This window comes from Carcharodon carcharias, chromosome 16 (genome assembly GCF_017639515.1).
Source record: "Carcharodon carcharias isolate sCarCar2 chromosome 16, sCarCar2.pri, whole genome shotgun sequence".
Lineage (NCBI taxonomy): Eukaryota > Metazoa > Chordata > Chondrichthyes > Lamniformes > Lamnidae > Carcharodon > Carcharodon carcharias.
The window spans coordinates 115340668-115365648 of record NC_054482.1 but is presented as its reverse complement, the minus strand read 5'-3'; the positions used below and the strand labels follow the sequence as shown (position 1 = coordinate 115365648).

The 24981-nt window shown below is 43.4% G+C and overlaps 1 protein-coding gene across 2 annotated transcripts in view; it reads left to right on the top strand.

The window, feature by feature from the left end:
- Window positions 1-24315, top strand: part of bcl10 (BCL10 immune signaling adaptor) — a 38158-nt gene extending 13843 nt beyond the window's left edge. Inside the window, exons 2-3 of one of the 2 annotated variants that reach the window (XM_041207976.1) lie at window positions 18645-18930; window positions 23069-24315. In XM_041207976.1, the coding sequence (XP_041063910.1) occupies window positions 18645-18930; window positions 23069-23436 (654 nt within the window). In that variant the 3' untranslated portion in view covers window positions 23437-24315. Of the gene's footprint in view, window positions 1-18644; window positions 18931-23065 lie in introns of both variants that reach the window. The other variant, XM_041207975.1, reaches the window with a different exon arrangement.
- The last annotated feature ends 666 nt before the right edge of the window (window positions 24316-24981 follow it).

The window sequence follows — 24981 nt, the reverse complement described above, 5'->3', positions numbered from 1 at the left end:
TAGGGGGAAAATCTACGGTGTGATTGTGTTGCTTTCCTTGGGTCCTAAGTGTATTTGTCAATTTACACCCTTTTTTTTCATGTATTTGATCGAGGTGTTCAAACTCATGAGGGGCCTGGCCAGAATAGGTAGGGAAAAACTGTTCCCGCTGATGGAAGGATTGAGAATGAAAGGGCACAGTTTTAAGGCAATCGGCAAAGGAAGCAACGGAGACACAAGGAGAAACTTTCTCACGCAGAGAGTGGTTAGGATCTGGAATGCACTGCCTGAGAGTGTGGTGGAGGCAGGTTCAATGGAGCATTCAAGAGGGAACTGAATTATTATCTGAAAGGGAAGAACGTGCAGGGTTACAGGGAGAAGGCAAGGGGATAGCACTAGGTGTATTGCTCGTTTTGAAAGACTCCAGACACAATGGGCCAAATGGCCTCCTTCTGTGCTGTAACAATACTGTGATTCACAGGAAATTAGGACATATCTTGACTTTGGCAGAATTGGCACAGTTTAGGGTCTAACACCTGTGTTGTGCCAACAGAGAGAATTCCAGACTATTGTTTCCAACAGCCAGTTGAAGCTATCAGGCTGACTTATTAATGTCTGAGGAATGTCAGTACAAAGCAATCCTGTAGAACAGACGTCTGCCCTTAATGATGAAGCTATTTATGTTCACTCGTCGCTGGTGCCACAAGTCAGAGTCATTTACAGCACAGGAAGAGGCCACTCAGCCCATCGGATCTTCCTGTGGAGTGAACTTCGTTCAGAGAAATAACGGCCTAAATAAAATTTTTAAAGCTTTGCACAGAAAATTGTCAAATTTTCAGTGAATATGGGCCTAATTTTCACAATCTACTATTTATTGCGTGTGCCATGTAATACATTTTATGGCAAAATGGTGTTAATGAAATGTTCACTGTATACATCTGATCTCTTGACATTCGATGTGTAACAGTGTTGAGAAGATGTCAAAATGAGTACACATGTAAATGAACTGTTGGAAGACTGCTGTGGAGCCATAAAGGGTCATTAACCTTGCAGTCAAAATCACTGAGCTTTTAGACTACAGGGATAAAGGACGTTTGCTTGGAGAGCAGAATTTGTGGGCGAAAAGTTAGAAGTAGTCTATTAAAGCAACTTCTAACCAGCTCATTTGCCTGTTTTTGCTTGCCCTGGATTCTGTATCTCTCCCTCTTGTACAATAAGAAACATTTTTTTTGTTGAAGCTACGCGAGAGCCCCCATATATATTCTATTGTCCAGCAGCTAATGAGAACGATATAGAGGAGCAAATTTGCAAGAAAATTACAGAGGTCCAAAACCTATAGAGCAGTTATAATAGACTTTAATTATCCTAATATAGACTGGGATAGTCAAATATAACATACAACTAATTAACATACAAAGAGAGATATTAGATGATTTAACTGGAGGTTTGTCTTGTGTGCCAAACTGCATTCTTAATGTTAAAAAAAAAGTCTAGGTCATTTGAAAATTGTGCAGAATTGCATCTAACAGTAGACATTTTGTTTTGGGTTTTGCAAGCATGGGCTGGTTTAATCTGGTCTGTCCTCTGCCTATTACAGTTCGATGTGATTCTGTGATCGATCAGCGCCTGCTGAACAATCTTGAGTGTGCTAATAGCTATGATAACGACCAATTTAAGATAATCAGTTGAGCTCATAACATGGCTCATTTGCCTAAATAGCCAAGTGGTTATGGTACTGGGTTTATAACCCCAAGATCAAGAGTTCAAATCTCACAATGGCAAACTATGAAACATGTAACTTCATCTGAAACAGATGGAAACAGGTTTGTACTCGAAAGAGTATCAAGAGTTCAAATCTCACAATGGCAAAACTATGAAATAATGTAACTTCATCTGAAACAGATGGAAACGGGTTTGTACTCGAAAGAGTTACACTTGCGAAAAGTGACATATATTCACACACAGGGAGCCATTCTTTGCAAACAAAGGGATTATATTCAAGTCTTGCACCTTTTTTGAATTACCCAGGAGTTTGAGGAGCCTACAGTTCCTTTATTGCTCTCTCCGTGGCAACTACTCAACCAATCAGAATTGACTTGCCAACAAGTCAGCACCCTTTTCTCCTGTGGTATAAATTGTTGGATTGTTTGAAATTTGGCATTCTTGTGTTTGTCCTGATGAGTGCAAGGTGAAAAACTTCAGCAATGCGTCTCTCTTTTTGGCAAAATTCAGGTTCTGTACTATCAAGTGACTTTAAATCATTTAGTCAACCTGATAAAATTTAAACCTAACTCACCAAACAGCAAATTGACTGAAAGGGGAATAAATGCTAGTCTAACCCCACCCCCCCACCCACCCAACTCTGACTTTAGTTTCCATTTGAAGTCAATAGGTGGGTAATAAAATAGTCTTCCCACCTGATCCTACTGGTTACCTGCCAGGTAAGTTTAGGCTATACATTCCCCATCCCATCTTGGTACCTTTCCTCATGCTCAAAATGTTGTAACTGATCAACTGATTTCGATTTGATGTAATTAACCACATTTAAAAAAAAAAACACTTGTTCTCCTCCAGTGCTTATAACTTTATTTCTCCTCTTTGCTGTTATCCAAAAATATTTGAGAAATGTTTTATTTAAAGTGTGAATTTTCTAGGAAGAGTAGCCACTGGACTAAAAGCCCCTTTTGAGACTGTTGGGTTAATGTGCTACTTAACAATTGCATTTCAGAGTAAGATTGGTTGGACTTTGTCAGTCTGCATCCGCTGATTAATAGCTCATTGATTTTCTTTCTCCAAGTTGTTCCACGAATTCTTGGCTGGAATTCAACAATTTATTGAATGTTTTCTTGTGAAATATTTTTGTCTCATTTACCTTTCAACTTACTGGCTCTATTCCAAGATCATACCTTGCTTCAAGAACAAGGACATATTTGATATCTGTGCATTTGACACAACAGTGACAGGCATCCTGCACAATTCTCCGCCTGTGATTGGATGAAATTTCACCCCATTGAGTTGAACATGGAGTAGTCCATATTCATCGATTGTCATGATATCATGAGAGTAGAGATATGCTGGGGCTGAATGGCCTCCTATTCGTTTGTTTGGAAAGACGTGCGATTGAGGAACAGGCTGTTTTGTGAGGACACTGGCAATGAACCAGTTGGGCAGAATGGCCTGTTAAGGTGCTGTCCATTCAATGTGATGGCCAGCGCCATCGATACTGGATATTTGTGCACCAAAATCCCTTTAAAGTCACAAAATGCTCAGGTTGAGGAAAGTTGCACATTTTGCCATGCTGCCGGTGGGGGGGAGCCACGTTGTTGGTGGGCTGGGTGCCGGTGGGGGGGAGCCACGTTGTTGTTGGGCTGATTGCCGGGGGAGGGCCACGCTGTGCTGTCGGTGGGCTGAACGCCGGGGTAGGGCCGCGCTGCGCTGTCGGTGGGCTGATTGCCGGGGTAGGGCCGCGCTGTGCTGTCGGTGGGCTGATCGCCGGGGGAGGGCCGCGCTGCACTGTCGGTGGGCTGATCACCAGGGGAGGGCCGCGCTGCGCTGTTGGTGGGCTGATCGCCGGGGGAGGGCCGCGCTGCTCTGTCGGTGGGCTGATCGCCGGGGGAGGGCCGCGCTGCTCTGTCAGTGGGCCAGCACTAAGGGAGCAATGCAGTGAGGTGTTATCCTTTGGGAGAGATATTAAACCATCTCCATCTGTCTTCTCAGGTGGGAATGGAAGATCACTTTGAACAGAAAGAGGGGCGTTTCCCCCGATGACCTGACTAATATTTAGCCCTCAAACAACATCGCTGAATCAGTCTGGGTGGGAATGTTGTGGATTTCCTGGGATTCCACCTGCAGGTAGTCAGGGCTAAGAAAATTCCTCTGTGTTTCAGATATAGATACTGTGGTTTCTGAAACACCATATGGTGGTTGGAGTTTATAGCTGAAGGTGTGGCTCATATCGCAAAATTACATTGCCCAAATAAGCAGTGCAAGTTTGCTATGTTAATAGAGGTAATTAACATGATGTGCTGGGGTTTCCTGTCTATTACGTTATGTTTAACATCTCTGTTAAGAGTTCAAATCTCCCATAGATACCTTTACACTTCATTCATGGCAAATGCTCTCAGAAATGGCAAGAAAACCTTGCTTTTTTTGTTGCACCTTTAGGGTCATATGACATCTTAAGGTGTTTCACAGGAGAGATTATCAAACAAAACTTGGGAGTATTGTGAGCTGTGAGGAGAATATTGATAGACGTGAAAAGGATATAGACAAATGGGCCGATAAGTGACGGATGATATTTAAAGCAGGGACGTGTGAAAGGAGGGACAATGTAAAACGAAGGGTACAATTTTAAAGGGGGTGTAGGAGCAGAGGGACCTGGGGGTATATGTGTATAAATCACTGAAGGTGGCAGGACAGGTTGAGAAAGTGGTTAATAAAATATACAGTATCCTGAGCTTTATAAATAGAGGCAGAGAGTACCAAAGTAAGGAAGTGAAGTTAAATTTGTATAAGACACTAATTCAGCCTCAGTTGGGAGATTGCACACAGTCCTGGGCACCATGCTTTAAGGGAGATGCGAAGACTTTAGAGACTGTGCAGAAAAGATTCATGAGAATGGTCCCTGGGATGAGTATATTTAATCACATAGAAATATGGGAGAAGTTGGGACTGTTCTCTTTCAAGATAAGAAGATCATGAGGAGATTTGCTAGAGGTTTTCAAAATCATGTGGGCTCTGGGCTGGGTAGATGGGCAGAAACTGTCCCCACTGGATCGAGAGTGAGAGGACACCCATTTAAGGCACTTGGCAAAACAACCAACGGTGACATGAGGGAAAACTACTTTACACAGCAAGTGTTTAGGCTCTGGAATGCACTGCCTGAGAGTGTGGTCGAGGCAGATTCAATTGTGGTTCAAAGGGGAATTGAGTAATTATCTGAAGAGAAATGCTTTCCAGGGTTACAGGAAAAGGAAGGGAATTAGGTGAACCACTTTCACAGAGCACGATGGGCCAAATGGCTTCTGTGTTATAATCATTCTACAATTCTATGAAATTATGGCACCAAGCCACATGAGATATTGGAATAGATGATCAAAAGCTAGATCAATAAGGTAAGGGTAGGGTATCATAGTAGTTATGTTACTGAAGTATTAATCCTGAGGCCTGGACTAAAGGTCTGGAGATTTGAGTCCAAACCTCACTATTTAAATTATTTAAATTCAATTAATTAAACAATATTTGGAATTAAAAAGGTCATTTCAATTATGGTGACTGTGTAACTACCATTTTACTGTTGTAAAAACCCATCTGGTTCACTAATGTCCTTTAGGGAAGGAAATCTGCTGGCCTTACCTGGTCTGGCTTACATATGACATGGTTGACTCTTAACAGCCCTCTGAAATGGCCGTGCAAACAACACCGTTGTTTTGAGGGCAATTGGAGGTGGATAATAATGCCAAAATTGTCATGACCTGGAATGCATTGCCTGAGAGTGTGGTGGAGGGGGTTCAATCAAACATTCAAGGGGGAATTGGATTATTATCTGAAAAGGAAGAATGTGCAGGGTTACAGGGAGAAGGTGGAGGAGTGGCAGAAGGTAAATTGCTCCTACAGAGAGCAAGCATGGATGTGATAGGCCAAGTAGCCCCTTTTTGTGCTATAACATTTCTATGATTAGGTACAGCAATCAGAAGGGAAAGAAAGAAAGATTGGATTAAATAAGAGGAGGGAAAAAGAATGGTTTTTTCTTAAGTAAAGATTCTTCGTTTGAATTTGACATCTTTGAAATCTAAAACAATTTGTAAGCTGAAAGAATGAGAGTCCACACTTGTAATTACATACATACATATGAATTAGGAGCAGGAGTAGGCAGTTTGGCCCTTTGAGCCTGCTCCACCATTTAATAAGATCATGGCTGATCTGATTGTGGCCTCAACTCCACTTTCCTGCCTAACCACTATACCCTTAGATTTTGACTAACGAAGGAACCAACTACCTCTGCCTTAAAATATTCAATGAACCTTCCTCTACCACTCCCTGGAGAAGAAAGTTCCAAAGACACTCAACCCTCTGAGAGAAAAAAAAATCTCCTCATCACTGTCTTAAATGGGAGACCCCATTATTTTTAAACTGAGCCCCCTAGTTCTAGTCTCTCCCACAAGGGGAAACATCCTTGCAGAATCCACACTGTCAAGTCCCCTCATGATCTTTTATGTTTCAATAAGATCAGCTCTCATTCCTCTAAACTCCTGTGGATACAGGCCCAACATGTCCAACCTTTCCTCATAAAATAACCTCCCCATCCCAGGAATCAGTCGAGTGAACCTTCTCTGTGCTGCTTCTCATACAATTATATCCTTTCTTACATAAGGAATCCAAAACTGTGCACGTCCAATACTCCAGATGTGGCTTCACCAACTGCAGCAACACACCCCTCCCTTTATATTCCATTCCCTTTGGAAAAACAACAACGTTCCATTGTTTATTTTCTGGAATGTTGTTAACAATTACAGCATCATTGAAGGATACTTGTGCTGCTAATTGCTAGATCTGGTTTATTGTGGCAGGTTTAATGGAGAATTAGTGGGCAAATGCAGCAGTGTTACAACTCATTGCAAGATTAAGGGTGAACTGCCATTTTCAAGCTGTCCAGCAACTTGTGGCAATTTGTGATTCATGGAATAGCTTTCCCGTCATAAGTGACGGATTTTCACATTTGTAACGGTGAGAGTTGTTCACACACGGATGTTATTGCATCAAAATCTGGTCCATTACATATTGGAACCAACAAAGAAACAAGCCTTATTAGATTTAATGACTAGTAATGCACCTGAATTTCTTTAACAATCTGATGGTAAAAGAACATCTTAGGAAACATGGAAAATTTATAGCACAGAAAGAGGCCATTCAGCCCATCATAACTGTGTCTTTTGAATGATGGCCACAGTATGAAGCTTGAGAGGGAGGTTTTAAATGTAAGTGAGGATTAGAAATCCCCCGAAAAGCGGATAGAGCTGTTAATGGGTAAACTTACAGGCAAAAAGTGAGAAGTGTTCGAGGCATTATTTGGTTTAAAACAATACTGGTACATGCCCTTAGAAGACAAAAACTTCACTTGTGAAGCTAGGTCAACCAAAGAACCACAGAAAAGTTACGGCACAGAAAGAGGCCATTCAGCCCATCGTGTTTGAATCAGCTGAAAAAACCGGCCGCCCGTCCTAATCCCACTTTCCAGTACCTGGGCCGTAGCCTCGAGGATACAGCACCTCAGGTGTAGGACCAAGTCCCTTTTTAAATGAGATGGGGGTTTCTGCCTCATCCACCAATCCAGGCAGTGAATTCCAGACACCTACCATCCTCTGGGTGAGAAAGATTTTCCCAGCATCCCTTCTAATCCTTCTACCAATTACCTTAAATCTATGCCCCCTGGTAATTGACCCCTCCCTTAGGGGAAACCAGTCTTTCCTGTCTATCCTGTCTAGGTCCCTCATAATTTTGTGAACCTCACTTAATTCACCCCTCAGTCTCCTCTGTTCTAAGGAAAACAACCCTAGCCTATCCAATCTTTCCTCATAGCTGCAATTTTCCAGCCCTGGCAACGTTCTTGTAAATCTCCTCTGCACTTTCTCTCCAGAGAAATTATGTCCTTCCTGTAATGTGGTGACCAGAACTGTACACAAAATTCCAGCTGTGACTTAGCCAGCATTTTAATACAGTTCTGGCATTACGTCCCTGCTTTTGTATTCTGCGCCTCATCCAATGGACTGCAGCGGTTCAAGAAGACCACCCACCAGCACCTTAAGGACAATTAGGAATGGGCAATAAATGTTGGCCTTGCCAGTGTTGCCCACATCCCGTGACACAAAATTGGCTGAGGGATTGGAAACAGAGGGTAATGGGTATCTTTTGGGCTGGAAGGAGGTTTGTAGTGGAGTTCTCCAGGCATCGATATTGGGAACTTTTCTCTCCCTGATATATATAAATGATCTCAATCTTGGTGTGCAGGGGATAATTTCAAAATTTGTAGATGACACAAAACCTGGGAGACTTGTAAGCTGTGAGGAGGACAGTATAGAATTTCAAAAGGACCTTGACACATTGGTGGAGTGGACAGATAGGTGGCAGATGAAGTTCAATGCGGGGAAGTGTGAGGTCATACACTTTGGTACAAAGAACATGGAGAAACAGTATAAAGTAAAGGATACTATTCTAAAGGGTATGCAGGAGCAGAGAGACCTGGGTGTATGTGTACATAAGTCATTAAAGGTAGCAGGACAGGTAGAGAGAGTTGTTTCTAAAGCATACAGTATTCTAGGCTTCATTAATAGCGGCATAGAGTACAACAGCAGGGAGGTTATGATGAACTTATATAAGACACTGGTTAGATCTGAGCTGGAGTATTGTGTACAGTTCTGGGTGCAACACTATAGGAAGGATGTGAACGTATTGGAGACAGTGCAGAAGAGGTTTACGAGAATGGCTCCAGGGATGAGAAACTTCAGCTGTGAGGATAGATTGGAGAGGTTGGAACTGTTCTCCTTGGAGAGGAGAAGGCTGAGAGGAAACTTGATAGAAGTTTTCAAAATAATGAGGGGCCTGGACAGAGTAGATAGGGAGAAACTGTTCCCACTCATAAATGGATCAAGAACCAGAGGGCACAATTTTAAAGTGTTTTGCAAAAAAAAAACAAATGTGATATGAGAGAAAGCTTTGCACACAGCAAGTAGTTAGGGTCTGGAATGCACTGCCTGGAAATGTGGTGGAGGCGGGTTCAATTGAGGCATTCAAGAGGGCATTGGGTGATTGTTTCTATTTAAATGATGTGCAGGGTTACGGGGAAAAGGCAGGAGATTGGCACTAGGTTAAAATGCTCAGAGAGCCAGTGCAGACATGATGGGCCAAATGGCCTCCTTCTGTGATTCTGTGATTCTGAATGAAAAAAAGGGAAATCATTCCATTTGTCTCCTTTACCACCTTATCTACCTGTCCCGCCATCTTCAGGGACCTGTGGACATGCACTCCAAGGTTTCTCACTTCCTTTACCCCTTCAGTATCCTCCCGTTTATTCTGTATTTCCTAGCTTTGTTTGCCCTCCCAAAAGGCATTACCTCACACTTCTCCAGACTGAATTCCATTTGCCACTTTTCTGCCCACTCAACCAAACCATTGCTATCATTCTGGAGTCCACAGCTATCGTCTTCACTGTCAACTGCAAGGCCGATTTTTGGGGTCATCTGCAAATTTCCCAACCATGCCTTCAACATTTAAGTCCAATTCATTAATATATGCCACAAACAGCAAGGGACCCAACACTGAGCCCTGTGGAATGCCACTGGAAACCACTTTCCATTCGCAAAATCATCCATTGATCATTACACTTTGACAGTGGTTTCCCTGTGTGGGAGAAACCAGAACTAGGGGACACAGTTTAAAAATAAGGGGTGTCCCCCATTTACAACAGAGATGAGGAGAATTTGTTTCTTTCCGAGGATTTGAGTCTGTGGAAATCTCTTCCCCAGAGAGAGGTGGAGGAAGGGCCAATGGATATTTTTAAGGCAAAGGTAGATAGATTCTTGGTTAACAAAGGAGTAGGCAGCAATGTGAGTTAAGGCCACAATTGGATCAGCCATCGGAATGGCAGGGTAGACTCAAGGGGCTGAATGGCCGACTCCTCCTAATTCATGTGTTCGTATGGTCAAAAATAGGAGACAGTTTAAGAAAATGGCTTGTACAAATGCAGGGAAACATGAAAACCCAATGCATGGAGAGAGAGGTATTAAAAGACAAAGCGACATACTAAGTGAGAATGGTAAAGGGGAATATGGACCCATTAAGGATGGGCGGACATGAAATTATAATGAGCAGTAATGGGGAAGAAACAACTTCAATTTCAAACAATGCTTGGCAGTTAACTGTCAGTCACCATTACCTGGTGCATTCTCCATGGCAATGCCTCTACCAATCAGGGTCCACTTGCCAACCAATCAGCACCCTCTTCTCATACAGTATAAAGTTGTTGCTTCTCCTGACATTGGTATTCTTGCGATTGTCCTGATGAGTGCAAGACTAAAAGCTTCGATAAAATGTCTTTTTTCCAAAAAAATAAATTGGTGGATCAACTTGGTGGATCTAATAGAAGTTTTTTTTAATGGTAATAGTGTAAGTAATGAGGCTTAAAATAAATAAGTCTCGGCATCTTATGATTTCAGTTTCAGGCTATTAAAAGAAATTGGTGTAGGTTTGCTCATTATTTTTTAAAAACGCTCTAGATTCTGACATTTTTCCCTTGATTAGTCACTTGATTAGTTAAGTGCAGAGGGAGTAACCAGATGACTACAATTGTGGCAAGCATTAAGGGGCAGATAACTGAGCACTTAGAGAAGTGGGAGCTCACCAAAGCATCAGGATAGTTTTGAATTCTTAAAAAGGAATGGTGGTTAGGGCAATGCCTGCTTGGTTCCAAGCAAGGGATTATTAAGTAAAGGGAAAATGCCCAGAATTGGAACTAACCTTTTTTTTATTTTTTATTTTTTTCATGGGATGTGGGCATCACTGGCAAGGCCAGTATTTGTTACCCATCCCTAATTGCCCTTGAACTGAGTGGCTTGCTAGGCCATTTCAAAGGGCAGTTAAGAGACAGCCGCATTGCTGTGGGTCTGGAGTCACATATAGGCCAGACCAGAGTAGGGATGTCAGATTTCCTTCTCTAAAGGACATTAGTGAACCAGGTGGGCTTTTATGACAATCAACGATAGTTTCATGGTCACCATTATCTAGACTAGAGATTTATTAATTGAATTTGAATTCCACCAGCTGTCATGGTGCCATTTCAACCCATGTCCCCGGAGCATCAGCCTGGGCCTCTACATTACTAGTCCAGTGACATTACCACTATGCCACTGTCCTCCCCCATTGTTGACATGGCATGGATTAGGAGGAGAAATAAAATAACAAGCATTCACTGACTGGTGGGACGTGACAAGTGGTGATTGCCAGGGATCTGTACTGGGACCTTAGCTTATTAGCTATTTGTGTATGTAGATTGTCTTGTAAAATGTGTATGTTTTATATGAAGTTTAAGAGAGGCTTGTCTATTGAAGTTGGTAGATGACACTGAGTTAGAAAGCGTAGCAAGTTGTGTAAATGGGATCAGGGAGTTAAAGGGAATAGACTAAGTGAGCGGACAAAATGCTGGCAGATGGAATGTGCGCTGATCCACTTTGTATCTGAGAAAGATAGATGGGGAAACTATTCTTCATGGTGAAAGATGAGGAGCTTGGGAGAGAAAGGGACTTGGGCATCCAGTAAACCAATTTCAAAAAACCTACTAAAATAATCCTAAAGGCTAATAGAATGTTGGCCTTAATCTCAAGGAGGTTTGAAAACAGAAGTGAGGAAGTGATCTTTTATAGGTAAAAGCAAAAAACTGCGGACGCTGGAAATCCAAAACAAAAACAAAAATACCTGGAAAACTCAGCAGGTCTGGCAGATGCTGCCAGACCTGCTGAGTTTTTCCAGGTATTTTTGTTTTTGTTTTGATCTTTTATAGGCTCTTGGTCAGACCCCAGTTTCCACTGGTCGGGGAATCTAGAATACGGGACCACTTTCTCGGGATAAGGAGCCAATCACTTCGGACTGAGGTGAGGAGAAATAATGACGTCACTCAGAGGCTTGCGGATCTTTGGAACACTCTACCCCAGAGAGTTGTGGGTGCTCTGTCGTTAAATATATTCAAGGCTGAGGTAGACCCAACACTGAATACACCCCAGGTCACAGAATCAATTCTGCGATGTCGAAATATTCTGCCAGGGTCTAAGTGGGTAAAAGGAAAAAGGGACTTGGGGTAGAATTTTCAGGGTGGCGGGCGGCCGCAATTGGCAGGTCCAGGAGCGGCTGGGGAACGGGCTGCCAACCCCGATTTCATGCTGGCTGGCCAGTTAGCGGCTTGCCAGCGTGAAAGGCGCGCTGGAAGGCTCAGCACTGCCAGGGTGGGGGCAGGAGCAGGGTAAGCCCTGAAGTCGGCGCAGGGAACGGGCAATGAAAGCACCCTGAAGGCAGAGAGCTGCCTCGGAGAGCTGATCAATTTTAAAAATCAATTAAAACGGAGTTTTACAATCCGGGAGAAATGCCCATGCATCAGAATGAGTCACCTCAACATACAGACGCTGAAAATTCTGTCCAAACGTTTCAATCCTTTTTTAAAAAATTTAATCTCGGAAACCTCATCCCGTCCTTGGATGAGGTTTCCTTAAAAAGGCAAAGGCCACCTGACTAACTTGCCCGACTGTAATGTTGGACGGGCAGTGAAAAATTACCATCAATTGCTACTTTAACGGCCTTACTAGGGCTCTCAATTGTCGGCGGGTGCACTGCCAACTCTCGCATGCACCCACCGAGCGAAATATCACACGAGTGCGCCATGATGTCAGGACACTCGCCCCTTGCATTTTTATATCAGAAAAGCGTTTTACAGCCAATGAAGTACTTTATTTTTTTGAAGTGTAGCAACTGTTGTAACGTAGCAAACACGGCCGCCAAATTGCACACAGCAAGATCCCACAAACAGATAATCTGGTTTTCTTTGCAATATTGATCAAGGGAAAAATATTGACCAGGACATCTGGGATAACTCCCCTGCTGTTCTTCAAAATAATGCTCATCACCTGAGCAGGCAATTGGGGCCTCGGTTTAACATCTCATCCGAAAGACTGATCTTCCGACAGTGCAGTGCTCTCAGTATCACACAAGAGTGTCAGCTTTGATTTTTGTGTCCAAGTCCTGGAGTGGGACTTGAACCTGGAACCTTGTGATTCACAGGTGCATATGCTAACAACTGAACAACTGGACTGGACTGTACTATCTGCCTCAGGTCTGTGTTCGTTCTTGCTTCGATATTATGGGAATATATATTAATGATTTAGATGAAGAGACAGAGAATAATGTATCAAAGTTTGCTGATGATGCTCAGCTGGGTGGAAGGTAAGCTGTGGGGAGGACACAAAGAGACTGTTAAGAGCATAGACAGGTTAAGGCAGTGGGCAATATAATGGCAGATGGAGTATATAATGTAGGGAATTGTGAAGTTATTCACTTTGGCCTTAAGAATAGAAAAGCAGAATATTTTTTATAAGATGAGTAGTGGATAGTGTAGAGGGTAGCCATAATCTCCAAAACGATATAGATGGGTTGGTGGAGTGGGCGATAAAGTGGCAGATGGATTTTAACATGGAGAAGTGTGAGGTCATACATTTAGGGAGGTCAAACAGTTACAGGGATTACACAATAAATGGGAATATGCTAAGAGGGGTAGATGAAGTGAGAGATCTTGGCATACAAGTACACAGGTTCCTGAAGGCAGCAGTTCAAGTAGACAAGTTTGTAAAGAAGGCATATGGAATGCTCTCCTTCATTGGCAGAGGTATTGAATATAAAAGTAAGGATATAATGTTGGAATTGTATAAAACACTGGTGAGGCCACAACTGGAGTTTTCTGGTCACCACATTACAGGAAGGATGTAATAGCTCTGGAGAGAGTGCAGAGGAGGTTTACAAGAATGTTGCCAGGGTTAGAAAAGTGTAGCTACGAGGAGAGATTGGATAGGTTGCGGTTATTTTCCTTAGAACAAAGAAGGCTGAGAGGTGACTTGATTGAAGTGTACAAAATTATGAGGGGAATAGATAGAGTGGACAGAATAAAATTGTTTCCCTTAGTGGAGAATTCTAGAACCAGGGGACATAGATTCAAGATAAGTTGCAGAAGGTGTAGGGGGGACATGAGGAAGAACTTTTTTACACAGAGGGTAGTGGGTGTCTGGAATTCGCTGCCCAAGTTGGTGGTAGAGGCAGAAACTTTAAACTCTTTTAAAAAGTATCTGGATCTGCACCTAAAGTGCTGTAAGCTGCAGGGCTACGGGCTGGGTGCAGGAAGGTGGGATTAGAAAGGGCACCTGGGTGTCCTCAGGCTGGCATGGACAAGATGGGCCAAATGGCCTCCTTGTGTGCTGTAACTTTTCTATGGTTCTATGTGAAATTTGTACGTGTTGATGTTCAGAGCGATTTGGGTGTGATCATACAAGGAACGCAGAAAGTTAGCATGCAGATACAGACAGCATCATTAGGAAGGCAAATAGCCTGTTGGCTTTTATTGCAAGGGGCTTGGAAGCCTTGTTACAATTGGACAGGGATTTGTACTGGCAGTGATTCAACCTCAGCATAATGTCCTTTGCTGGTGCTTATACACTGGAAGCTGCTTTATCTGTGATATTCTGCCCCTTTCGATCAGTCATGTGAACCAGCCTCGAGCCACTGAAGTTATTGTGGTTTCCATCTTCCTTGCCAGGCAGCATGTCTGCTCCCTGCTTTATCTGTTTAACTTTTTTGTTTCCTTTTGGCATATCAGATGGGCATGAGATATTTCACACACAGCCCAGATGGTTAATGTGATCAGTGGCCATCTATTCATATTCATCCAGTTCTGCTTTCCCCTTTGTCTCAAATACAAGCATTTCCTTGCCTGATGATGAACTCCTGATGGGATTAGTTTCTGATTGTTATCTAAGTTTCACTCATCTTCGTTCTTGCTTAATGCAGTGACGGTTGGGATTTTTTTTAGATTCAGATGAGGCCAAATTCCTCGACAGCCTCACCCCTCACTATCTCTGTAACCTCTTCCAGGCAGCACTCCTCCAATTCGCATCTCTCGCACAGCCCCAATTTTCAAAGCTCCATAAAAGCAAAATGCTGGAAATCTGAAATAAAAACAGAAGATACTGGAAGTACTCAGCAGGTCAGCCAGCATCGCTCCACCATTGGCGGCTGTGCCTTCAACTGCTAAGGTCCTAAGCACCCGAATTCCCTCCTTAAACCTCTTTGTCTCTCTCTCCTTCTTTAAAACACTCCTTAAAACCTCTGACCAAGCTTTCAGTCATCTGCCCTAATGCTTCCTTATGTGGCTTGTGTGAAATTATGTTTAATAATCACTCCTGTGAAGCACCTTTGGGATGGTTTACTACATTGAAGGTGCTATAGAAATGCAAGTTGTTATTGTATCCAACTTTGTAAGATGTGGAAGTTAAGTAGGCAGCAAAAGATATCAATTTCTAAGAGTAGAGTGCAGATTCTCCTTTTACCAGGGTTTAAGAGTTAGCGAAGACAGATTACGTAGGTTTGGATCTTTTTTCTTTTGAGTTTAGGGGATTGATGAGGGGATTTGAGAGAAGAGATACAGATAAACTATTCCCTCTGGTGGGAGAATCTAGAGCAAGGGGGCTCAATCTTAAAACTGGAGCTAAGTCATTTGGACATAGAAATCTGCAATCGCTGTTCATGAAAGGCTAGCAGAAATCAGCAACTCTCTACCTGCAAATAGCAGTGAATGCTGAGTCAGTTAAAATATTCAAGACAGAGATTGGTGGGATTTGGAGAAAAGGTAGGTACATTTTATTTATTCACTCATGGGACGTGGGTGTCGCTGGCTAGGCCAGCATTTATTGCCCATCCCTAATTGCCCTTGTTCAGAGGGCATTTAAGAGTCAACCACATTGCTGTGGGTCTGGAGTCACATGTAGGCCAGACCAGATAAGGACAGCAGATTTCCTTCCATAAGTGGAATAGTAGTACAAATCAGACATGATCAGCTTAAATAGTGGAACACACTGACTTACTGTTGTTCCTGCATGAATCCTAATGGACAGCAACCAGCCCTATGAATTTAACCCCTTCAACGTGGAACTCGCTACCACAAGGAGCGGTTGAGAGAAGTAGCATAGATACATGTAAGAATAACCTGGATAAACATATGAGAGAGAAAGAATGGCAGATTAGTCACTTAGTAATGCAGAACATGAATTTTGCTGAAAAGAGAGACATTTTGCTGAAGGTTTTTACCTTGCACTCATCAGGACAAATGCAAGAATGCCAAATTTCAAGCAATCACAACAATTTATACTACAGGAGAAAAGGGTGCTGTTTGGTTGGCAAGTCTACTCTGGCTGAGCCATTGCCATGGAGAAAGCAACAGGGAACTATAGGCTCCCCAAGCTCCCAGGTAATTCAAAAAAGATGCAAAGCTTGAGCATATTCCTTTTGTTTGCTGAGAATGGGTCCCTGTGTATGAATGTATGTCGCTTCTAGCAAGTGTAAAACCATGTTACAAACTCAACTGATTATCTTAAATTGGTTGTTAGTGTAACTATTAGCGCACTCAGGATTTTTCAGCAAGTGCTGTCCAAGTGTTGGATGTGATTCACATCTAACAGTAGACATTTACGCTTGCTGGAAGTAACATACATTCATACAAGTCTAGACTAGGCAACCTGCCGTCATAATTTAGCCATCATTGCTCCAGTATAGTTCTGATGAATTTTGCTTCTCCAAAGCCAATATACCTTTCCTGAGGTGTGGTCCCAGATGTGAGCTCAGTGCTGTATGGGGGATCTAACCAGAGCTCCAAGTGATTGTAATGTACTTTCCAGACCTTGGTAATCTAGCTTACTTGAGATAAGGCTAAATCTGCTTTTTCAATTATGTTCTGTGCTTGTCCACCAGTTTCTGTTTTTTTCGTGATTTTGTATCTTAGATCCCTGAATCTCTCCCACTCATCTGCAGTCTCTGGTCTCTCCCCAGTTACTACAAAATACAATTCTCTGTGGTCTATCCCTGTCAAAAAATCCTGAATTGTGACGGTGTGAAAGCAAAAAAAGGTCAAGGCTATCGAAAAACTCTCAAGTGGTGTGAGGCTTGGGTTTTTAAAACCCTCAAGGTGGGAGGAGGAAGAAAAGACTGAAGCCAATAATAAGCCCTCGAGCATGGGGATTCCCAAATGGATGAGCTGAAAGTCGGAGACCCTCTGTCTTAATTCTGAGCACTCAGTTGCTTTGGGGAGTTGCTGATGAAATCAGTCTCTTTCCTGAAACAAAGTGAAAGGAGAGATGGGTCCCTGAGCGACCCTGGTGATCAAATTAGGGAAAAGAGAGAAGGGAGAGAGACTAATTTTCAAGGGGCTGGGTGGGTATAGCTTTTCTCAAAAATAAAGGAAAACGACAGTCATTAATCATAAAAAAATCAAAAATACCTGGAAAAACTCAGCAGGTCTGACAGCATCTGCAGAGAGGAACACAGTTAACGTTTCGAGTCCGTATGACTCTTCATCAAAACTAAGGAAAAATAGAAATGAGGTGAAATATAAGCTGGTTTAAGCGGGGGTGGGACAGGTAGAGCTGGATAGAGGGCCAGCGATAGGTGGAGATTGCCAGAAGATGTCATAGACAAAAGGATGAAGAGGTGTTGTAGGTGGTGATATTAGCTAAGGAATGTGCTAATGGGTGATATTAAGAGTAGAAAGCAGGACAAGCAAGGTACAGTTAGCCCTGGTGGGGTTGGGGTGGGGGGAAGGGATCGAAATAGGCTACAAGGTAGAGATAAAACAATGGATGGAAATACATTTAAAAATAATGGAAATAGGTGGGAAAAGAAAAATCTGTATAAATTATTGGAAAAAGAGGGATCGGAAAGGGGGTGGGGATGGAGGAGAGAGTTCAAGATCTAAAGTTGTTCAATTCAATATTCAGTCCGGAAGGCTGTAAAGTGCCTAGTCGGAAGATGAGGTGCTGTTCCTCCAGTTTATGTTGAGCTTCGCTGGAACATTGCAGCAGGCCAAGGATGGACATATGGGCATGAGAGCAGGGTGGAGTGTTGAAATGGCAAGAGACAGGGAGGTCTGGGTCATGCTTGCAGACAGACTGAAGGTGTTCTGCAAAGCGGTCACCCAGTCTGCGTTTGGTCTCTCCAACGTAGAGGAAATCGCATTGGGAGCAGTGAATGCAGTAGACTAAATTGAGGGAAGTGCAAGTGAAGCCTTAAAAGGAGTGTTTGGGCCCTTGGATGGTGAGGAGGGGTTAAGTAAAGGGGCAGGTGTTGCACCTTCTGCGGTTGCATGGGAAAGGGCCATGGGAGGGGGTTGAGGTGTAGGGGGTGATGGAGGAGTGGACCAGGGTGTCCCGGAGGGAACAATCCCTGTGGAATGCCGCCGGCGGGGGGGGGGGAGGGTGAAGGGAAGATGTGTTTGGTGGTGGCATCATGCTGGAGTTGGCGGAAATGGCGGAGGATGATCCTTTGAATGCGGAGGCTGGTGGGGTGATAAGTGAGGACAAGGGGGACCCTATCATGTTTCTGGGAGGGAGGAGAAGGCGTGAGGGCTGATGTGCGGGAGATGGGCCGGACACGGTTGAGGGCCCTGTCAACGACCGTGGGTGGAAAACCTTGGTTAAGAAAGAAGGAGGACATGTCAGAGGAAGTGTTTTTCAAAGTAGCATCATCAGAACAGATGCGACGGAGGTGAAGGAACTGAGAGAATGGGATGGAGTCCTTACAGGAAGTGGGGTGTGAGGAGCTGTAGTTAAGGTAGCTGTGGGAGTCGGTAGGCTTGCAATGGATATTGGTAGACAGTCTATCACCAGAACTTGAGACAGAGAACTCAAGGAAGTCATTAACCATAGCAGTTTTGTTACAGTGCTGTGTGAAGATTTCTCCAGAAGCTACTGTTGCTTCTGAGCAGCTTTATTGAAAGACAGGTGCTGTGGTAAATTTGTGGGGTCGTGGATCAGTGTTTCATGTTAAGAGCTGACCGCATGTATTCACTAACATCTTTATCTTTTTGTTTGCAGGCTTTAGAAAAACTGAGGCCATACTTATGTGATAAAGTCATTGCCGAGAGGCACTTTGATTACTTACGAGCTAAAAAGATATTGTCCAGGGAAGATACGGAGGAGATTTCTTACCAGATATCGAGTAGGCGAAAGACAGGAAAGTTACTCGATCACCTAACAGAAAACCCAAAAGGCCTGGATACGCTGATCAGTTCCATTAGGCGAGAAGGGACACAGAACTTTCTCGTCCAGAGAATAACGGATGAAGTGCAGAAGATTAAAAATGAAAAACTGATCCAGAAAGGTAATAAAAATCTTTTGTTCTTTCTCACTTCATCGAAGTATGTGTGAACATTTAGAGGGAGATGGTGGCATAGTGGTATTGTCACTGGACTAGTAATCCAGAGACCCAGGGCAATGCTCTGGGGACCCATGTTCGAATCCCGTCATGGCAAATGGTGAAATTTGAATTCAATAAAAATGTGGAATTAAGAGTCATGATGATGACCATGAAACCAGTGTCAATTATTGTGAAAATCCATCTGGTTCACTAATGTCCTTTAGGGAAGGAGATCTGTTATCCTTACCTGGTCTGGCCTACATGTTTAGACCCACAGCAATGTGGTTGACTCTTAAAATGCCCTATAAATAGATAAAAGAGTTTTACAAACTTTGGAAATAGCATGGAAGCTCCATTATCTTTCACCTTTGGGTCACATTGTGCACACCATCCACATCCAACATGACTTTTTATTTTGTGCCTTTTAGATAGATGACACCACAGGTTTCTTCTTGCATTCCTGTTTTCATCCCTGAGTCTATTACTGGGTCTGGTTCGTACCTTAAGGCAGATCCAAAATTGATCATTTCATCTTCCACAGCTGTGCTCACAGTTGGTGGAAAATTCTCAGTTAGAATCCCTTCGGTTGCAGTCGGGAAAATGCACTCGAAAGGCACTTGAAATTGTCCTGGTTGACCTGAGGTTGAACATTCTTCTGCATAATCACACATAAATTCTTCTATGAACCAGAGCAGTCAGGCAACGTAATAAAACACAACCTTGCTTTTCCATTCCTGTGAAAGGTATTCCTCAGTGTATTTTGAGTGTGATAACCTGACACAGTTTTATTGATGCAGCTGAAAATGGGTTTGACATCAAAAATAATCATTTTTATCAGTTTCAAGCCCTTCGCTTGTAAGTGTGATTTAATACCTAAGGTCTAGTAACAGCTTTCAAGAAAATTACTGAACCATTTAATGGTGTCATTGATGTAAATTAGTCCATTTCCTTGTAAATTAAAGGTATTTGTGATATGGAAAGACTTTGAAACGTGCTGACTGGTTACCTGTGCACCTGGGAAAATGAGTGGAATTTGAAAAACCTTCACCAATCAGCACCTTCAGCAGAAGTTTGAAATCTTGACCTGAGCGTGTGTCCAATTTTATGGGCAGGGCATGATTAGGGGAGGTTTGAGTCTTGACCCAGCAGAAAAGACTGTGGAAAACACGAGCAGTATGGCAGTAACTCACTTAGATTTAAAATTCCCTTTCTCTTTGTGCTTTTAGCTGATTCAGCCAATATAACTAGCAGAAACTCAACCCCTCTCTGCATTTTCACTGTAATTGGAACTGCCGGAGATGTTGCAGCACTATCTCTGGACCATTACAGTATAACCCAGCGGTTTCAGTGATATAGAAGAATAGCAGCATTATAATAGAGGGATAAAAGCAAAATACTGCAGATGCTGGAAACCTGAAATAAAAATAGAGAGTGTTGGAAAAACTCAGCAGGTCTGACAGCATCTGTGGACAGAGAAGCAGAGTTGACATCTCGAGTCCATATGACCCTTCTTCACAGCTACAGAGAAGTAGAAATGTGATGGAATTTATACTGTTTAAGGGGGGGCAGAGGTCCTGTCGCTTGCCATTTCAACACACCCCCCCCCCCGCTCTCATGCCCACATGTCCGTCCTTGGCCTGCTGCATTGTTCCAGTGAAGCTCAACACAAACTGGAGGAACAGCACCTCATCTTCCGACTAGGCACTTTACAGCCTTCTGGACTTAACATCGAGTTCAACAACTTCAGACCATGAGCCCTCTCCTCTATCTACAACCCTTTTCTTTTTTTATCCCCTTTTTCAAAATTGTTTTAATTTTTATCCATTGTTATTTTCATTAATTTATTCATTGTTTTATCCCCCCTCTTTTTTATCCCATTTGCCATCCCTTTTTCCCCTGCACCACTGTCCTCTCCCCCTACCCCACCCCTACAAGGGCCACCTGTTACTTGTTCATGTTGCTCTTTCCGGAGTGCTTACCCTTGACCTGCTATTATCACACTCTGCTTTCCCACCTTAATGACACTATCAGCACCTCCTTTAGCCCTCACCACTACCATTAACACTCCCTTTGTTGTGATATCTTTGTCAATCTCTCCTTTGCCTCCACCTATCACTGGCCTTCTATCCAACTTCACCTGCTCCACCCCCCTTTAAACTGTTTAAATTTCATCACATTTCTACTTCTCTGTAGCTCTGAAGAAGGGTCATATGAACTCGAAACATTAACCCTGTTTCTCCATCCTCAGATGCTGTCAGACCTGCTGAGCTTTTCCAGCATTTTCTGTTTTTGTTTCAGATTTCCAGCATCCGCAGTATTTTGCTTTTACCTGTGGAGGGAGAAACGGAATCAACGAGCCGGGAATTCACATCTTTCTCTACTATTCCCCCCCTGCGCCCTCATTGAGCGTTTCTCGTCCATGAAACCCACCTCTTAATCCCTGGATCCACTAAAGTGCTGACTACCCATCTCTTGCCCCTGGTCCCCAAGCTGGCTGATATTGTAAAATTTTCTGTCTCCTCAGGAACTGCCTCTCTCACTTGACCTTGTAAATGACTGCTCCAACTCCAACCCCCCTTTCCTCTCCAGAGTCCTTCAACATGTTGTCACCTCCCAAGCCCGTGAAGTATCCTTTGCGCAAATCCATTTGAACCTCTTCAATCAAGTTTCTGCCTAGGCACCAAAACAGCTCTTAATAAAGTCACAAGTGACATCCCATGTGACTGTGACAAAGGTAAACTATCCCCCCCTCATCCTACTTAACCTGTCCGCAGTCTTTGACAAGGTCGGCCACACCATCCTCCTACAATGGCTCTCCACTCTTGTCCAGCGAATTTGGATGGCTCTCTCTTGGTTCCATTTTTTATTACCTGTCATGGATTCTCTTCCCACTCCCTCAAATTTACCCCTGGTGTCCCCCAAGGATCTATCATGGGGCCCCTCCTATTTCTACATGCTGCCCCTTAGTAAATGCACCTAAAGACAATACCCAGTTCTACCTTCACAACAACTGTCTCAGAGCCTCCTCAAAATTTGTATTGTCGGACTGTGTGTCTGATATTTGGATGAGCCGCTTAGCTGCTGCAGTTAAACATTGGGAAAGGCTGAAGCTGATACTTTTGGTTTCCATCACAAACTCTGTTCTCCAGCCACTAATTTCATCAGGCTCCCTGGCCAAGGTCTTGGGCTGAGCAATCCACTCTCAACCCTTAGCAGCCTATTAGACCCTGAGCCGAGCTTCAAACCTCATGACCTCTGCATCACAAAGACCTTAAATCCACCTCCATAACATAGCTGTTCCCAACCCTGCAGGAGCTCACTTGCTGCTGAAACCTTCACCCCCTGCCTTTGTTACCTCCCAGACTCTCTAGGTTCATTCTCTATCCTTCATAAATGTCAGTTCTTTCACTCCGCTGGACGAGAGTGGAGAGCCATTGGAGGAGGATGGTGCGGCCGACCTTGTCAAAGACTGCGGACAGGTTAAGAAGGATGAGGAGAGAACGTTTACCTTTGTCACAGTCACATAGGATGTCACTTGTGACTTTGATAAGAGCTGTTTTGGTGCCTAGGCAGAATTCTGGGCTAGGGAAGGAAGCAGCAGAGACAGTGGAATGAGAAACCATATTCTAACTTCTGATGGCCCATCATTCTACGCTCACAGACCTATGCCAACTCCCAGCTTTACAAAGCCTCACTGTCAAAATTCTCACCCTTGTTTTCCCGACACCTCAACCCCTCTGTATCTCTGTAACCTCGTCCAGCCCTGCAATCCTCAGAGAGCTCTGATATCTTCCAAACTCCAGAATCATTCCTCCCGACTCTGTCCTGCCCCCACCCTCCCCAGAATGAAATCTGGGTGTAACGGGGGCCTTTGAAACTGAGGCAGGGCTGCCAAGTCAGGAGCTACCCAGCTCGATAGTGAAAATTCCAGCCCCACAGTCTTTGTGGCTTTGTTGCTTTATCACAGAATTATATTTTGTATTCCTCCCAGTGGATCTTCTTTTCTAGTTAAAGAACTTAAATTATAAATCAATATTCATCCAGTGTTGTGTAGCTCTCTCTCTCTCTCTCAATTTTTTTTTCTCTCTTTCACTTGAAGCAGGAACCTTTTCGAGCAGTTGCGAGACATCCAAAGATATATCCGGAACAAACAACCTATCTGTGTTTCCTTCCATTGAGTCCAATACTCAGAGGACAGAGGCAAACATCCTGTTTCATCCTGAAGGAGAATATAGCCCAGTGCCATCAGCCTCGCCAACCCAGTCTCCGGTAGATTTACGATCCATGTCCTTGCTGGAGAAGGCAGTCATACTGAGCAATGTGGAAACCATGCCTACGACATTAAGTCTCCCCAGGCCAGGGGAACCTGGAGCTCCTTCTCTTCCTCCTGAACTCGAAGCTGAATCTGAGGGAGCGTGCAGTAATTCCAGCGACACTGAATTCTTACCCTTGAGGTCACGTGCACCATAACTTATTACAACCCCAGAAATAAGCCTGCATTAAAAGCATGGAAATTGAAGTAGAAGATTATGCAGGCTCTGACCTTCTTGGTACTATATATATATATATAATATATATATATTTACTATATTTGGGTGCAAAACTGATTCCTTTTGCAAGTATACAGTTGCATTAAGTTTCTGCATTTTATTTCACCACAAGTTAAACCCCGTCTCTGCAACATCAAACAGTTATTCTCATCCTTCTAGAATCTTCAGCAGCAGCAAGAATGGTTGGTGTTGTCTGCTGATGTTGAAAGAGGAAGAGGTTTAACACATGCGTGTGCATGTGTGAAGCAGTATATTGCAAGCCAGTAACTTAATTATAGTAGGGAGGTGAGGATAAGGCTACTTGGGTCTTCTTTACTTTTTAACGATAAGTCTTTGGGCTGCCGAAGGATACATTGGAACCCAGAACAGGAAAAGGGCTGCGAATTGTAGCTGAAAGACCAAAATACCATAATCCTGCTAGTTGTGTTCTCAAAAGAACTCCAGTAGGCTAAATCATGTTTGACAAACTTACTGTAGTTTTTTTGAGGAAGTAACTAGCAGAATAGGTAAGGGAGAACTGGTGGATGTGGTGTATTTGGATTTTCTGAAAGCTTTTAGTAAAGTCCCACATATAAGGTTAGTGTGTAATATTTAAAACCATATGAGATTGGGGGGTAATATATTGGCAAGGATTGAGAATAGCAGACAGGAAACAGAGAGTAGGAATAAATGGGTCTCTTTTGAAGTGGTAAGTAGCGACTAGTGGGATACCGCAGGGATCAGTGCTTGGATCCCAGCTATTCACAATATATATCAATGATTTGGATGCAGGAACAAAATGTAATATTTCCAAGTTTGCTGATGACACGAAACTTGGTGGGAATGTGAGCGGTGAGGAGGGTGTTAAGAGGCCTCAAGGCAATTTAGACAGTTTGAGTGAGTGGGCAAATACATGGCAGACGCAGTATAACGTGGATAAGTGTGAAGTTATCCACTTTGGTAGGAAAAACAGAATGGCAGAGTTTTATTTAAATGGTGATAGATTGGGAAATGTTGATGTACAAAGGGACCTGGGTGTCCTTGTACCCCAGTCACTGAAAGCAAGCATGCAGGTGCAGCAAGCAGCTAAGAAGGCAAATGGTATGTTGGCCTTCATTGCGAGAGGACTTGAGTACAGGAGCAAGGATGTCTTACTGCAGCTGTACAGGGCCTTGGTGAGACCACACCTGGAGTATTGTGTGCAGTTTTGGTCTCCTTACCTAAGGAAGGATATATTTGCCATAGAGAGAGTGTAGTGAAGGTACACCAGACTGATTCTTAGGATAGCAGGATTGTTGTATGAGGAGAGATTGGGCCGGCTAGGCCTGTATTCACTGGAGTTTAGAAGAATGAGAGGGGATCTCATTGAAACATATAGAATTCTGACAGGGCTGGACAGACTGGATGCAGGGATGATGTTTCCTCTGGATGGGGGGAATCTAGAACAAGAGGTCACAGTCTCAGGATATTGGGTAGACCATTGAGG